At 40.5% G+C, this 17,716-nt stretch overlaps 1 protein-coding gene and 1 pseudogene across 2 annotated transcripts; one reads left to right on the top strand and one right to left on the bottom strand.

Moving 5' to 3' along the window:
- Positions 1-8,953: 8,953 nt before the first annotated feature.
- LOC146369556 (nuclear factor 7, brain-like) lies at positions 8,954-11,845 on the bottom strand (annotated as a pseudogene). The gene is made up of 2 exons (XR_014797280.1): positions 11,508-11,845; positions 8,954-11,338 (listed from the first exon to the last, which is right to left on the bottom strand). The product of XR_014797280.1 is annotated as a nuclear factor 7, brain-like (transcript).
- A 190-nt stretch (positions 11,846-12,035) lies between these two features.
- Positions 12,036-14,357, top strand: LOC146369555 (uncharacterized). Its single transcript, XM_084910697.1, has 3 exons — positions 12,036-12,179; positions 13,440-14,024; positions 14,157-14,357. Exons 1-3 carry the CDS (start codon positions 12,036-12,038, stop codon positions 14,355-14,357), a joined length of 930 nt encoding a protein of 309 aa, XP_084766823.1.
- The last annotated feature ends 3,359 nt before the right edge of the window (positions 14,358-17,716 follow it).

The following is a 17,716-nucleotide window of genomic DNA, read 5'->3' as shown; positions in this document are numbered from 1 at the left end:
CTGACAGCACTAAAAGTGTTTTTAGAACTGTTGTCTTGTATGTTGAGGTATTAATGTAGGAGTAATTGTGGCTCTGGAGCTCCAGCTGCCTGATTGGCAGCTCATTTAAACAAACATGGTCAAGGAGATGAGAGACGAGGTTTAGAAACAGGAAGTTAATGAAGTTGGAGAGATGAGCGACAGTTACAACATCACTGATACACTCATCCTTCTCGCTGTAATTGAAACCTCATTTAGTGAACACGATGCTGATTCTCTACTTTTGTTTGAAACCAAAGGCGACAGAAAGAAAAAGAACCTGGATTTACCTGAAACCAGCAGAGGAAAATCTTCTTATACTCTTTAAAAGCCTCTCTAAAAGAGCTGACTCATAAGATGGACACGAGTAAAATGAGTCTTGTTAGAAGTTTTAAAGAACCTCACAGAGGATTCAGTGCGATTGAAGGGGTTGTACTAATACTATCCTCAGAGTACCATGAATGTCTGCCAGATTAATGCCATGTCAGTTTCACTCAGCCCCTTTTATTATTGTTTTTTTTCCAGGCAGACTGAAGAGAACATTTTGGCTGTGGAGTTGACGTGTTTGATGTGATGCTGGGAATTTATTGATACCTAGACTTTTCCACTGGTGCCAAAATAAAACTGACATTTTAGCTTAATTGTTACATATCTTCACTGTTAAGTACACAGCCATAGCTCTTAGACTGTGCACTGCCGTATACAAAGCAATGGCCTCTGGTAATATGGACCGATTCAAGGTTGCATCGTACAATGCGCGCAGCGTGGTAAAAAAGGCAAAGCAGAGCTATGGGGAAAAACCAAGAAAGCCCAGCAGTGTCTCTTCTTCCTCAAAAGACTTAAAGACTTCCATCTTTCTCTGAAGGTCCTCAAGAACATCTACTCATGCTCCATCCAGAGCATATGACGGGAAATATCTGCACCTGGTGTGGGAACAGCACCAAGCAGGACAGACAAGCTCTTCAAGGAGTTGTGGGCTTTGCTGAGCACATCATTCGCTGAGAGCTTCCTGCCCTGCATTCCATTTACATTAAGCGGTGCAGTACCAAAGCCAGGAAGATTATGAAAGACCTTTCTCATCCCGATAATGGACTCTTCTCACTGTCGAGGTCAGGGAAATACATCTGCTACTTTAAGGCCAACACAGAGAGAATAAGGAGGAGTTTTTTCCCCCAGGCTATTCAGGAGTGTCCAGGTGCTGGACTGGACTCTTTAAACATTTCTACGAATCACTGCACGTGCACCTTAATAACAACAACAATAATGTACTTCTGATCTGGTCTCATACCACATCATTGTACATGCACTTAACTCTGCACACCTAACTTTGACTTTAATTTTATACTTGATTTTTAATTTCAGTTTATTCTTGTATTTTTAATGGTCAGAAATTGCAATTGCAATAAGCATTTCACTGCATGTCATACTGTGTATGATTGTGACAAATAGAATTTGAATTTGATTTGAGTGGTACAGACACTGATGACTGAAGCATTAATGATTACCAATTTAGTTTATTATACAATACATAACATTAATGGGCATCACTGTGGTTAGCACTATGTCCTCATGCATGTCTGGAGGAAGCTTCAGTTTCTGGGGGAAACCAACATGGGCACAAGGAGAAAATGCAAACCCCACACAGAAGGCCCCATCTGGGATTCAAACCAGGAACCTTAATGTCATAATGTCTTGAGGCAACAGTCCTAACTACTCTGTGCACCACTGCATGATGTAAACACAATGCAACAAGGATGAGATACTGAGACATGAATGTTTTATGCAACTGAAGTAGAGTTGAGCAGATTTCCTATACACTGTAAGGCTATTACTGGTGTCTGTGTTTGAATACACTCAGGGCCTTTGCCACTGCTCTCTTCTAGCTATCACAAAAACTAAAAATGGAGAGAATAAATTTAGGCATGCCCATCATAATCTTGTGATCCATTCAAGCATGGAGTGAAACAGGTCAGTTTAGCCTGCTTTATTTTTAGTTTTTTTAAAACAGTCTGTCTGAATTACAGCTCTAACCTCAAACCCAGAGGTTCACTTGTGACCTGCTGGACGTTACAAGGCTAAATCAATATATTGATTTTTGTGCTATAAAGTGGCTTTAAGAAAGTTTAGTGGCCTATATCAAAATAATGATTTTTATTTTGTTTAGAGAAAAAGTTACCCCCACATAGGCTCCTGGATTTTACTTAAAAGGTCGGAAAGACACAAAACCTGAACAAAATGTATACAAAGGAATGATAAAAGAGATGAAAAATGACAAAAGGAAATACTTGAAGGGACACAATGCTGACCAAAATACATGGAACTGCCACAAAATCTGTAAAAGGAGAGGTTAAAAGTAAGAACTGATTCCAGATTTTGATATAAAACAAAAAAAGAGGACCACGATGAAAAGGGGAAAAAAGATCAACAGAAAATGACCAAAACGAGAAACACCAACATTACAGGTGTAAATATCAAATATTGTATTGTACAAACATCCATCCAGTGTTATGTGGTGTAAATATATAAACCCATTAGTGACTCTTACTAGTTGGCACAGAGTTGTATGAACAAAACAAGCTTGGTAGATTTGGTGAATCAAAGATGAATATGCATATTAGTGTTTGGAGCATCAGTGTAAGTGTAATAATAAAGTGTGAGTAAATGATATTTGAACAGCATTATTTTGCATATAGCTGCACTGCAGGCAGATATCATTGTCTTATATAATGATAAAGAGTGTAGAATAATTGGATAAATCTAGTGAATGCAAGCAAGTAATTAATTGTCACCTGTTATTTTAGATTCTTTCCCTTCTAATATGGATAGTTACCTTTTGTAAGTTTGTGGTTATTCTCAGTAGAATGTTACAATTCAGAGTGACAGTTCTCTCTTTAAGCACGCAACTGTCATAAAACAAGTTCGCTTTAGTCACGAACCGGTCCTGAAGTCATCACTGAACTATCTAGACAATATCTAAACAGCCAACATCTGTCAACATGTATGCTACTGATTCAACCCTAAGCCATTTTGTACTTGTCTTCCGGGTATTATGAGAATTAAAATGCTAAAACTAAAATCGCAACAGTTTTGACACACCCATCATAGCCTTGTGATCCAGCCAAGTTCTCAGTGAAACAGGTCAGTTTACTCTGAGTGTTTAGTTAGTGTTGGCAAATACTCACTTCTAAAGTGAATATTTGCTTGAAAGCATAACATAAATCTGTCCCCTCACCCCATAGGGGTCAATTTGATTGCTGGGATTTTCTCTCCATTAAAGTAGCCTTTACCTTAAAATGTAAAGTGCCTTGAGGTGGCTGTTATTGTGATTTGGGGCAATATAAATATGAATGGGACAAAAAACCTTCCAACAACCAATATTGTCAGAGAAAGGGTTAATGACAGTATTATAAGAAATTCTTCATGTAGCACTTAAAAAACCCAAACCAAACCAAAACAAACCAAAACTGCATAGTAAAAAAAAAAAACACAATTAAATTTTTTTTTAAAAAGAGGGAAAAACTATTTGTCACATGTCAAACACTTCTAAAAACCGCAGTAAAAATAGATCAAGTTACTGGTATGCTATTCAGATATGGAACTGAAACGTTCATGAAAGCACTTTAAAAAACATGAACAAAAAGATGTACGCTAGTAACTTGGGAAAAAACAACAACAAAAAAAAGGGGGTGTGGAAGAAAAAAACCCACCATCAGACTGAGACACCGGATTTCAGGCAACAATTTTCTTTGATTAAAAAGACAAAGTCAGCACTACACTAGAGGTGTAAGGTGCTGTAAGATCACCTTTCATGTGTGTCAGGGTTTTTCCATCATTCACTATGAGCTACAATTTCAACTCTCTAAAAGACTTGAACTTCGTTGAGATACAACTTTACATTACCACAACAGTCAGTGGCAGGTCACGCTAATGGGTAAAACTATTAATTAAACCATGTTTTAACCAGTTGTAATTCCTGCAAACTAGAGATAACAAGATTCAAGAACTACTAAGGTATATTAAGGTTGTGTTATTGTTCAGCCAAGGAAAGTGTGTGAAAAGGAAAATGTCTCCAGCTTGGGAAAGGGTGAAACTGCAGATCACCCACAGCCCTTGGTGGATACAAAATAAAATATAAATAAAATATTGTAATATACCATTGCTGTTTTAATATAAAAAGATAATAATAATGATGAATAATAATGAAATAATATTAATATGAAGGGGCACCTCAGTCAGATATGATGTGAGGTGGATAACCGTTAAAAGCAGTCTGCATTAAGCTTAAGGTTTGCTCAAATTCAGTACAATGATATATGAGATGAAGAAAATAAAGAAAGTACCTAAACTAAATAAGTGCATAGAGGCATTTGACCTGCTTGAAAACCTGTCATCCTAGATGAGACATTGCTGAAATATAGAGCACACCTATACTAACAACTAATAAGCTAAACCCTGTATATAACAGCTAAAGCTACAAAAGAAGCTGAATTAAATATGTGGTCACTGCTAAGCTGATGAGCAAGTAACACGTTTTTTAGAGCAGGAGCTGCATGAGAGCTCAAACATGCAGCTGTCTGTGAGCTCAGTTTTTTCCCCTCATACTTCTGATTTGCCTTTGGCAGCAGCTTTTTTTGCACCCTGACTCATGTGTGTAAAGCGTTCATGCCATCAGCAATTTGTTTTTTGTTTTGTTTTGTTTTTAAAAATAAGTAAATTTGTGATCACACTTGTGGATCACAGTGACATATAATGATTAGGCATATGATTTACTAATGCAGATGAAGTTTATTCTAAAGTTCAAGGAGAACAAAGAAGAACAGCATCTTCAGTTGTGTCTTGGCTGTTGTTCTCTGTGTAGTGTGCTGAGTTTTTGTTTTTTTTTTGTTTTTGACGTGTTGCTTGAGTGAGGAGTACTGTGACTTCTGAAGTGGCTCTCACCATGCGACCTTGATGATGATAAGTTCAGAGCCAGCTGAGAGCTGGGTTGTTTGCTTTGTTTTAGGTGACAAATCAGAAAAGTTAAAACTTAGTTTCTTGTCTTGAAAAAAAAAGAAGAAGGGGTTTTTGTGGTTCTCAGCAAAGAACAACTACAACTTCATTTTCTGTTTTTGAGAAAGGAGAATTTAATAATAATAATAAAGCAAACAAAGAGTGATGTTTTGTTTAAGTGGTGAAGAAAGCTAATACTGCAAAATACCGTCTAGTGCATGATCTGCGAGCAATAAATGAAATCACTGAAATGATGCCACCAGTAGTAGCAAATCCCTACTCTATACTGAATCAAGTCACTCCAAAAGAACAATGGTTCTCAGTGATAGACTTATCAAACACTCTACTCTAACATAGATGACATTTTAGTGACTGGCCACACAGAGGAAGGGTCACTTGGCTGAGTTAAGGCCACAAGGTATCTTTAAATAAACTCTAATTATGGAGACCTGAAGTCACATACTTAGGGCACACCCTCTCAGGTGAAGGCAGAAAGCTACTAAACAAAAGAAAAGAAGCCATACAAAATGCGCCACACCCACAAACTAAGCATTTACATTCTTTCTAACTCCCAGTGAGCCTGAGTTATGACCCTTTCTCCCTGTTTTTCTGCTTCCAACAAAGGTGGAGGTAATGAATGTGCTCTGTTGTCTCTACTATCAGAAAACAGTGTAACTCACTCACAGTAAGTCAGCAGTATAGGATAATACAAACCTATCTAATGAATCTAATGATTTTCACATTCTTTTAACTCAGAAGTATGATGCAAACTAAATCTACATACTGATTACACAAGAAGTATGATGTGGCCTACAGCAGTATCAGTACTCATTTTGATTACAGGTATAATGTAATATATAACAGCATAATAATCTCACAACTACTACAAGCACATTTGCCTTTCTTAACACACGCGAGAGAAAGGCAGCTGTTAAGAAAATGCCCTTTTGGGGTGAGACAGGCCCTGCATGCAAGCGTACTAACACACATACATGCAAGGAAGAACAGCTTACACTGTAGCACACACTATACATGCATCTGAACGCACACACATACATATAAACATCCACATTCCAATGTAAGGAACAAACACCCACTGATGTATAAAATAAAGACCAGGGCAGTCTCAGAGCTGCGAGTCTCTGAGCCCTCACTCTCGTGCGAGCGCTCTGGTGGCTGCCCTTGCTAGCAAGAAAACCTGTGTGTTTCTCCTCTCTGATTCTCTGCTGAAGAAGTGTTTTAGAATACATCTCTTGACATTATTTTGGTCCTTCGTAGCCGGAGCAGAAACATCAGAACTGTTATCTGTGACTCTGTTCCAATGATCCAGCACTGATTCCTGACGCCGTGGGAAGCCAGCACCGAAGTCTGTGCACAGCCCTCTTAGACGAGGACGAAAGCCCCGGGACGTGAATTTTATAGTCTGGTCCATGGTGGTGGGATTCAGTCTGATGATCCGAACCACCAGTGAGACGTCCGAGGGTGAGAAACACTATAACACTGTAACGAACAAAATAGAAAAATAAAATAGGTTAGGATTCGCCGAAAGGAACCGAATTAGTGTCTATGTGTGTATGTGTCTGGAAGTAAGTTGATTTTACAGCACAATACGCTGCTGAACTACTTCCATTTTATGTTTTCTTTGCTGAGGCTCACGCACTGGTGACAAAGGAGAACGGTTGAGTTTCATCTCATAAAACTGATACCGCTTCACCTTTAGGGTGAAGTCGAAGGCCGTATCAGTAAACCACTCTGAAGTCAAGCGTGCCAGTGACGGCCCAGCAAAAATCTTTGAAAATGGAAAATAAACGAGCAAAATTAACACCTGACGAGAAATGTTTAGAAAAACAACAAGCCGGAGCAGGACTAATCCAAAACAAAGGGAAAGGAATGCATAGGGGAAGAGAAAGAGGTAGAGGCAGGCCTACACACACACCAAACAGTGGCTTTAGCACTACATGCTGGAGGTGTGGAAAAGAGGGACATTTTGTACGTGACTGTAAGAAACAAAGAAGACAGTGACTCAGAATAGGATAGCAGCTCAGGTGAAGAGAGCAGTTCAGACTAGGAAGAACATAATAATCCCTCACCAAGTGAAAATTAGAGATCAAAGTAGTTTAAAGTAGTTTAAAAAGGGTTGGAAACAGACCCGTCTGGATACATATAAATACAAGAGGAATAAAGTAAAATAAACAAAAGGCTAAATTATATTAGAGCTTATCTTTAATGTTTTCAAACTAATAATAGCAAGGATAACAACCTGTAAACTGGTATTAACAATGAAACATAGTTGGGATGAAGATCATGCCCAGAATGAATAGAATGAAAGAAAATACACGATTCACACAAACACATATTAAATGAAATAGAGAGATGCATAAGGTATATTAAGGTTGTGTTATTGTTCAGCCAAGGAAAGTGTGTGAAAAGGAAAATGTCTCCAGCTTGGGAAAGGGTGAAACTGCAGATCACCCACAGCCCTTGGTGGATACAAAATAAAATATAAATAAAATATTGTAATATACCATTGCTGTTTTAATATAAAAAGATAATAATAATGATGAATAATAATGAAATAATATTAATATGAAGGGGCACCTCAGTCAGATATGATGTGAGGTGGATAACCGTTAAAAGCAGTCTGCATTAAGCTTAAGGTTTGCTCAAATTCAGTACAATGATATATGAGATGAAGAAAATAAAGAAAGTACCTAAACTAAATAAGTGCATAGAGGCATTTGACCTGCTTGAAAACCTGTCATCCTAGATGAGACATTGCTGAAATATAGAGCACACCTATACTAACAACTAATAAGCTAAACCCTGTATATAACAGCTAAAGCTACAAAAGAAGCTGAATTAAATATGTGGTCACTGCTAAGCTGATGAGCAAGTAACACGTTTTTTAGAGCAGGAGCTGCATGAGAGCTCAAACATGCAGCTGTCTGTGAGCTCAGTTTTTTCCCCTCATACTTCTGATTTGCCTTTGGCAGCAGCTTTTTTTGCACCCTGACTCATGTGTGTAAAGCGTTCATGCCATCAGCAATTTGTTTTTTGTTTTGTTTTGTTTTTAAAAATAAGTAAATTTGTGATCACACTTGTGGATCACAGTGACATATAATGATTAGGCATATGATTTACTAATGCAGATGAAGTTTATTCTAAAGTTCAAGGAGAACAAAGAAGAACAGCATCTTCAGTTGTGTCTTGGCTGTTGTTCTCTGTGTAGTGTGCTGAGTTTTTGTTTTTTTTTTGTTTTTGACGTGTTGCTTGAGTGAGGAGTACTGTGACTTCTGAAGTGGCTCTCACCATGCGACCTTGATGATGATAAGTTCAGAGCCAGCTGAGAGCTGGGTTGTTTGCTTTGTTTTAGGTGACAAATCAGAAAAGTTAAAACTTAGTTTCTTGTCTTGAAAAAAAAAGAAGAAGGGGTTTTTGTGGTTCTCAGCAAAGAACAACTACAACTTCATTTTCTGTTTTTGAGAAAGGAGAATTTAATAATAATAATAAAGCAAACAAAGAGTGATGTTTTGTTTAAGTGGTGAAGAAAGCTAATACTGCAAAATACCGTCTAGTGCATGATCTGCGAGCAATAAATGAAATCACTGAAATGATGCCACCAGTAGTAGCAAATCCCTACTCTATACTGAATCAAGTCACTCCAAAAGAACAATGGTTCTCAGTGATAGACTTATCAAACACTCTACTCTAACATAGATGACATTTTAGTGACTGGCCACACAGAGGAAGGGTCACTTGGCTGAGTTAAGGCCACAAGGTATCTTTAAATAAACTCTAATTATGGAGACCTGAAGTCACATACTTAGGGCACACCCTCTCAGGTGAAGGCAGAAAGCTACTAAACAAAAGAAAAGAAGCCATACAAAATGCGCCACACCCACAAACTAAGCATTTACATTCTTTTTAACTCCCAGTGAGCCTGAGTTATGACCCTTTCTCCCTGTTTTTCTGCTTCCAACAAAGGTGGAGGTAATGAATGTGCTCTGTTGTCTCTACTATCAGAAAACAGTGTAACTCACTCACAGTAAGTCAGCAGTATAGGATAATACAAACCTATCTAATGAATCTAATGATTTTCACATTCTTTTAACTCAGAAGTATGATGCAAACTAAATCTACATACTGATTACACAAGAAGTATGATGTGGCCTACAGCAGTATCAGTACTCATTTTGATTACAGGTATAATGTAATATATAACAGCATAATAATCTCACAACTACTACAAGCACATTTGCCTTTCTTAACACACGCGAGAGAAAGGCAGCTGTTAAGAAAATGCCCTTTTGGGGTGAGACAGGCCCTGCATGCAAGCGTACTAACACACATACATGCAAGGAAGAACAGCTTACACTGTAGCACACACTATACATGCATCTGAACGCACACACATACATATAAACATCCACATTCCAATGTAAGGAACAAACACCCACTGATGTATAAAATAAAGACCAGGGCAGTCTCAGAGCTGCGAGTCTCTGAGCCCTCACTCTCGTGCGAGCGCTCTGGTGGCTGCCCTTGCTAGCAAGAAAACCTGTGTGTTTCTCCTCTCTGATTCTCTGCTGAAGAAGTGTTTTAGAATACATCTCTTGACAAACAACATCAACAAAAAGAAAAAAATTAGTCCAATCTTTGCTGTTTGACAGGAGTGATGATTAGGGGGGCAGTGTTTGTGCCACTGTCACTACTACCAGGACTGAAAAATGGATAAAGTTTCTCTGTGAAGGTTTGGCCAGTATGTGAGTGAAGAAGAACTGCAGCATTTACATCATAAAAGGAAACCAAACCCTCCTCATAATCCACAAAAACTCTCACCTTCTCTGGGTGATCATTCACAGAGAGAGGGACAGGATGGGCAGCAAGTGCAAAGTACTCATTTCTGTCCCTCAGACATATAGCCCAGTAGCCGTTCTCTGGGTTAAGTTTAATTTCTCCCTTCCTATTGACCGACCCTTTGGCCACTCCTAACGTCCACCCAGTCTTTCCTTTAACCTGGACGTCATAGTAAAGTCTTCCACAAGAGAAGCCTCGTGTCCCTAAAACAGAAATTGCAGGTTCAAATCTTTTTGAGCTGTCTGGCAGTTCCTTCCATTCATCACCACAATGAACTTGCTTCCCATCATTGGACAGGATGAGAGCAGGATGTGCCGTATCAGGATCCAAAGTAACATCCACCGCATTCTGCCGAATGTTGTTGAACTGAGCGTCCCGTATCATCTTCACCTCATTTCTGATGGTCTCTGTCAGCTCATCCACAGCTTTCACCAAAGCTGTCCTTGTGATTCCCTCGTATATTGCTGGACAGATGCTGACATCTGTCCAGTCTTTGGTGGGTGGAGCAGCATTCAGGGACGGAAAGCTCTGGAGGAAACCAAGACGGTCTTTAGAGCGTGAGAGTTCCTCCATCTCATCACGTCTCCTCGTCAGCTCAAAGGCCTCCTGCTCCAGCTCTGTGATATAAACTTTGGTCTGTTTCTCTGTCCTTTTCTGGTTCTCTTCAGTCATCTCGATTAGCTCTGCCTGAGCTCTTTCCAGAGACTTAATCAGAGCCGAGAAGACCCGAACACCATTTGCTGTCTCTCTGTCTGCAGCTTCTGTGCTGAGCTTGAAAGATTGTTTGAGCTCGTGGACTTTTCTTTGTCTCTCTTGGATCATGTGGAGAATTTTAGCCTCTGTTATCCCAAGTTGTGTTTTTTTTTGCTTCGTATTCCTCTTTCAGGGGAACTACCCGGTGAAATCTGTGATCTGTGTCCACACATGACTGACATATGATCATTTGTTCATTCTTGCAATAGAAGTCCAAAGGTTTGCCATGCTCAGCACACATCCTGTCTTCTTCTTTCTCCACAGAATTAAACAGCTTGTGAGTTTTTAAGATGGACACTGTTTGATGAAAATGTAGATTAGCTACAAAGAAGAGTGTAAGAAAGGTTAAGCTAAGAATTATGAACAGGCAGGACTTCAGGGATGTCCGTTTAGGTGCAGCAGGAGCATCATAAGAACCTTTTTCTTGTATGGCATTGTGTTGTTCTGAGCTATCATCAGCTTTCTTTCCAACAGTTTTTCTAAACTGAACAGCCATCTCAGATATGAAAGTATTCACACCGAGCTTATATTTCCTATCCACCTGCTCTTTGCACATGGGACACTTGCGCTGGGAATTAAAATTCAAATGTTCCGTGATGCAGTCTTTGCAGAAGTTGTGTCCACATGGGAGTGTGACGGGATCCCTGAACACGTCCAGACAGATGCAGCACAAAAGCTGCTCTTCAGTCAGAAGATAGCTGGCAGCCGTCATGTTGATGATCTGCAGCCAAAAGAGAGAAAACGTAAAAGGAATGTGACCATGTAAACTTTCTCACGGAACACATTGTACTTCTCTGCTGTAGAAACTTACACAGCCTCCAGCAGCCACATTACAAACAGTGATTACTTACAATCTGCCTTTATCTTATGGTAACTGACATTGTACTGACCTTTTGTCACGGTCTGGCTGGCAGACCGTGGGGGTGTAGGGAAGGAGGACCCAGGCGCGGTGCTCTATGTACAAGCAGTGCGTTTATTTACAGTGATGGACAGACATGACAATAAATCCCATGCTCTCCCGACTCCCATGACGTGTCCTCTTCCCAGTGCTAGTGCTCCTGTCTCCGCTTCTCTGTGATGAGCACCCCGTGCTCGCTGTCCTCTCGTCTCCCCGTAACTCCTGGGGACATAAGAGAGAGGAAGCCGTCAGACACACAATAATGCAGCAGACTCAAACTAGGAACTGGTCGAGAGACTAACGTGAAGCCACGCAATGATCCAGCGTCGGAGAGAGCTTCACCACACTCTCAAGTAGCTCCTCCGACGGGGCCTGATCAGCCGCAGGTGTGTTACGGTCTTCAGGCGTGGCCAATCACCTGCCAGGGCCACACCCCCACCCACACCTACATACACACATATCTACACGCAGGGAGAACGAGGGACAGCAATACAAAATACAAACATTGTAATACTAGTCCATGACTGCTCAGGGTCCCTGGGTTGCTCAGACCCAGGACCCCGACACCTTTGCTGCATGTGTTTTAGTCCTCTGCTGTGCTGCCGTGAAGATGAAATTATATGCTGTCACTCTGGTATTTGGCACTACCATGGAACCTTTTCAGGCAAGTGTGCACACACCCACGACTGTGCAGTAAAAATGAGCAACCACTAAATTATTCCAATTAATTGAGCTCACTTGCATAAGAGGACAAAGAGCACTTACTATGATCCCCCCTGTCCTTCCTCAGAAGGTTTATTCTTGGAATCTACTCAGTTTGCTTTACATGATTTACACTATGTAATATTCCTGCATTACATGAATTCATCACAAAATTATCTTCTCTGAACTGGAGAGGATAACTGCTGAAAACAGCCCGAAGGTGTTGTCACACCTATAATTTCTTTATTCTGGTTACTCCAGTCCACTGATGTGTTTGTGAACTTCACAGATAAAACCAAGTGAACTCAAAACAATGCATAATGCGTCACTACAAACCATGTGACAATGTTCCTGTAAATTATCCCTCTGAGCTTTTTATAGACCAGCAATTATATTCAGTTCACACAAACTCAAGTTCTGACAAAATACATCTCAGCTATTAAACTTTCTCATGCAACATAATTTACTTTGGTCTACAAACTTATACAGCCTTTTTCATCTATGAGCTCTGTTTATTACAAACAAAAGTGGTTATTTCATCATACCATTTTAGGGTAACCTAAACTATACTGGCCTGTGGTGTGTGTGTCTTAGGCTCCTCTGCTGTGCTGCTGGAAGAATGATAACTCTGTGTGTGCTGTCACTCTGTCTTGTTATGCAAATGCAAATCCTTAGCTGTGTCCCAAAACGTCGGCTGCATCCTTCGGAGGACCCGGCCTTCGTGGTCTACGTGGGCCGGGTCCTTCGAAGACCGAGAAGGCCAGAAGTGCGAGGCTTGTGAAATGGGACGGTCTAGCCTTCAGATTTACGTCACCAGCTGTTACCGCCCTTACCGCTTTCTCCCCCTCGGTGAAATAATGGATATCATTGAAACTCTCTGTATTTTTCTCTTATTTTTGTTAATCGAAGAGTTACAACAAATCAGCCGTCGCAGACGACTGATTTATCTCCGACTAAGAGATAACTCAGGTACAGTGAAAATACATGTCTTCAGTTTTTTTCCCCATCATTTATGTGTGTATTTGAAATCTGTTTACTAGCTAAATAAAACTCCAATGTAGAAGTGATTTTATTCGCTCTTTTATCTTTTATCAGTTAACCAGTGAATTTTACTTAAGTATGATAATCAAAATAAAGTTTTGACACGTTTTTTTTTAAAGAACAAGAGCAACATTCATAATAATGACAAGAATAAAACATTTTCCTTATTTTCCTTCACCAGGCGAGACCACAGTACTGCAGGATTAACCTGAGTGTCCCAGTCCTGGACAGGTTTTTTAATAATGAGGACACTAGGCCTGATTTTCGTCTGAGCAGGGAGTCTCTGAAAGTGCTGCTGAACCTCCTTAACCAGGATCGGCCACATGGTTGGGGTGCCACTATTGAGGTCCTTGTGTTTCTTTTCTGGCTGGCAAGTGGAGCATCCTACAGAGTTGTTTCCAGAGTGTTTGCTATTCCTCGCTCCACTGTTCACCGCATCGTCCACAGGGTCATCGATACATATGTGGGCTGGCCTGGGTCAGTGCATGACTCCAGGGTGCTACGCAACAGCCCACTGTACCGGCAGGCCATTTACCCTCCTCCAGGGCATTTCATCTTAGCAGATGGAGGGTACCCATGTCTCCAGCATCCACTTCCCCTCATCACTCCGTACAAGAGGCCAGTTCAAGATGTGGGAGCCCAGCACTTCAACTCTCATCATTCCAGGGCACGCTCTATTATAGAGCATGCTTTTGGAATGATGAAGACGAGGTTCCGGGCCATCTTCCTTCAAGCGCTGGAGGTGCACCACACCTTTGTACCACATGTAAGTCATTACAATATAGTGCCATTCTTTTTCAAAAAATTATAATGATATAATGGGAACTTTAGTGTATGTACATTTATAAACACCTTATTTGTTTCTTTTTAAAAAAACAAAAAAACCCATCTGTTTCAGGTCATAACAGCATGTGCTGTCCTACACAACATCTGCCTCGGTGCTGGTGACGCTATGGACCCGGAGGATGCACCTGAGGATGATGTGCAAGATGAGGGGGAGATGGGTTTGGAGGCAGTCAGTGGTGCTCCCTGGCGGGACCAGCTATCTGCTGAGGTGTCTGCCCTGGAGGAGCTACCCCAAGACCATGAATATTTTTAAACAGGCAAGTATTCTGTTAGTAGAGCATTTTTTTAGATATTACTTGTTAGATCTTTATTAACAGGATTGTTTGCATCTTTCTGAATACATCTCAGTGACATGGCAGCCGTCAGTTACATCAGCCCTGCAAACCCAAGTGACAGATGATGTGGTGGACAGGGGAAACGAGCATCCCTAGACCTTATGAAGATCACCCTGTATGATGCTCCACTTGCTAGCTGGAAATACAAACCAAGGTCTTGCTTGTGGCACCTCCTCTATCTCTCTGGTCCTGGTCCAGCACATTCAGCAGCACTGCCCGAGACTTCCTGCTCAGCCAAAGATCAGGCCTGGTTAAAAGTACCTGTGCTTACTGGGACGCTCAGGTTAATCCTGAATGTAATAATAATTCTTAAGAATTCATGTTTTTTGTTGTTTTTTCTATTGTTACTTTTTTCAGACATTTTAATTAATTGTGTTGATAAAAGTTATGTTGTACATAGTTTCTTTAAAAAAAAAAAAAAAGGAAAAACAATGCAAATAAAGGTGAAGCATTTACATTTTTATTTACAGAAATTTAATCCTTTTTTTCAACAAGTTTCTCAAGCAAACCAAACAGTCTGTCCATTCTATCTTTTGCCTCCTGTGCTCTTCTTTCCTCCATTTCCCTCTGCAATCTCATGTCCTCTCTGATTAAATCCAAAAACTCATCCCTGTCCTTCTTTCTTTTTGCACCTCTTTGCTCCACCTGGCCCTCATCTTCCTGCTCTTCCTCATCCAACACTTGGTTGCCCACTGCTGAACTGGGCCCTGGAATGTCCTCATGGATGGAAGCAATTAGCACTGGAGGCTTGGTAGAAGGCCTCTGTCCTGACACCTCATCCATGAGGGCAAACCAGGGCCATGTAGCAGCAGCGGGCTTCCCGCTCACTCCCTCGCCTGACCCTGGATACTTGAAGTCCTAAAGGCAGAGGAAATAAAAAGTGGCAGTTGAGAAAAAAAGCAACAGTATAGGTTTACATGAATAAGTTTCTAACTTGCTAAAAAAAACAAAAACATATTTGAATACAGCTGTACATACTTTGTATTTCTTTTTTAGATTGTCCCATTTTTTTTCGCCTGCAAAGGGGTGACTTTACCCTGCAGCCCCATCTTCTCAAGAATGGCCCTAACAGACAGAAAATAATAGAGCATATCAATCTTCTTAATTCCTGAACAGTATCCATAGCAAAATGTACACACTTTGGACTAAAAGACAGATTAAGCTCTCTCCCTTATGCCTAACAGATTAAAAGCGGCATATTGTTGCTGTACCTCCAACCCACAGTGGTTTTTGGCACCGGTAAACAGTTGCTCATTGTCGCTCCGGAGTTTAATGAAATTGGTCGTCTGCTCTTTGCTCCCTAAAACATGACAGGACATTGGAGTACAATCAACCATCTCACACTTCTGTTTAATGGGTTTTCTGTTTGACGTTTATTCAGCAATGTGAAAACTACTATAACTTTAATCTCAGCCAAACTGATTTACAGAGGAACAAATAAAATTGTTAAAAAACAAACAAACATTAAGATCTATAAGTTATCTAAGTGACTTATATGTATCATGCTTAACCCGAGTAGCGAAAGATAGTGCGGGGTCGGAAAACTTACAACTAGCGGGACTGTACAATCGTAAGTTTAACGACTGTAAAAAATTACTTCCATTGAACTGCCTTGTTAACTACTTTAAGAAACATCTTGACATTTGTATTGCTACTTCAAATACAACTTACATTTAAAAATGTAGTCCTCGACCGCCGTTTCTACAGTCTCCGTAACTGCCGCCATTGCTGAAAACTGGAGTTTGGCTGCACGCTATGAATTCTGGGAACCCACCCGATGGATTAAGTTGTATTTAATCTAATAATCTAATAACTTTCATCTCAGCCAAACCGCTTTACTCCGGAACAAATAAAACACAGAAAAAAGGAAAACAATTACATTTTTAAGTTATCTGAGTGACTTATATATCATGTTTAACCTGAGTAGCGAAAAAGCGGGGGTCTGAAAACGATGAAGCCGGGAGTCCGCTGCTCTCGCCGGCTGTGTGACCATTGAACCCCCCGGCTTGCAATCGAGCGGGTGGATAACAGACGTCTCCGAAAACGTCGGCACACTTTTGCAAATATACGATGTCTTGATAAACCAAGCAGATATTTGAAGTTTACACAGCTACTTTCTCGCCTGAAAATATGTTAAAAGTTTATTTTGTGACCCAGAAAGATTAATAAGAGTAATTTTAAAACTTAGTAGCGGCCGACATTGTTGGCAGCTGAAATTTGGCTGGGCCGCGGTATGAATTCTGGGATATGGTGGACCACGAAGGACACACCGGACCCATCCTTCAAATTCGGGGAAATGAAGGACACATTTGTCGGCCGCATTTGAAGGAGTCGACAAATTGGGACTGCCTTCGTTGCCTGGCTGTGATGTAATTGGGCTTCAAATGCGGCCTCCGGAGGATGCAGCCGACATTTTGGGACACAGCTCTTTTCAGCGTTGTGCACACACCCACGACTGTACCATTTAACTGAGAACACTTCCACTAAATTCTGTAATTCACTTCAGCTCATTTGATAATACATTCAGGGGATTTACTATGTTTTTTCCATATTCTAGTGCTATATTTCTTTGATTTATCACTCGAAATTAAAAATGAATTTATCATAAAATTAAAGATCCATGTTTCTTCCCTTTGTGGCGTAGGATAGCCCATAGAGTCGGCCGGTGGACGCTGTCAAAAGCCTTCTCGAAGTCAATGAAATCAGTCGATAATGAGATTCACTTGCTGTTTCCGTAGCAGTTGGAGTTTTTACAGGGTGGGGTTGCTAGCCCCACGCCCAACCCTCCTCCTCCGCTACCCTGCACTGAACTTGAAAGCTGTCAGATCTGAAGCCACTTCATGTATTGAGTTTGTGTGTTCAGGATAGTTTTTCCATTGTTGATTTAGTTAGTGTTGATCCACCTGACTTCTTAAAATGTCAAAGTGCCATTATGGGAAGAGGACGAAAACTGTTCCTGTCATAAAGACAAAGATGCATGTTTGATTATTTTCTTTATTTTCTGCTTTTGCATTTTGCTTATGTGAACTTGCTGCATTCAAAAGCATTCTGATCATGTGCCAGTAAAACCAAAACAAAACTGCCTCACCTCTTCCTTGAAAGCCAAGCCACAAACCACAGCCTGCTGGGACAGGTGGATTTACAAACTGATGTTGAACTACATGTTTTGCTCATGGGGTGACTTGGGAATTGAAAATACAAGCATGTGTGTAACCTGGGTGTAACCTAAGCAGGGTGTGGCTGTAAGAGGTAGAGTTTGTCTGTGAAGGTTCTCAGT

This window comes from Perissodus microlepis, chromosome 17 (genome assembly GCF_051167445.1).
Source record: "Perissodus microlepis isolate ML-2025 ecotype Zambia chromosome 17, ASM5116744v1, whole genome shotgun sequence".
NCBI classification, from domain to species: Eukaryota; Metazoa; Chordata; class Actinopteri; order Cichliformes; family Cichlidae; genus Perissodus; species Perissodus microlepis.
The sequence above is the reverse complement of the archived record's forward strand: the minus strand, read 5'-3'. Positions and strand labels throughout refer to the sequence as shown.

Bases quoted from the DNA above. Each gene is read 5' to 3' on its own strand.
- LOC146369555 (XM_084910697.1), top strand. From the start codon at position 12,036: ATGACTGCTCAGGGTCCCTGGGTTGCTCAGACCCAGGACCCCGACACC. The intron at 12,180-13,439 runs GCAAGTGTGCAC...TTCCTTCACCAG, and splicing joins CTACCATGGAACCTTTTCAG to GCGAGACCACAGTACTGCAG. The intron at 14,025-14,156 runs GTAAGTCATTAC...CATCTGTTTCAG, and splicing joins ACCACACCTTTGTACCACAT to GTCATAACAGCATGTGCTGT.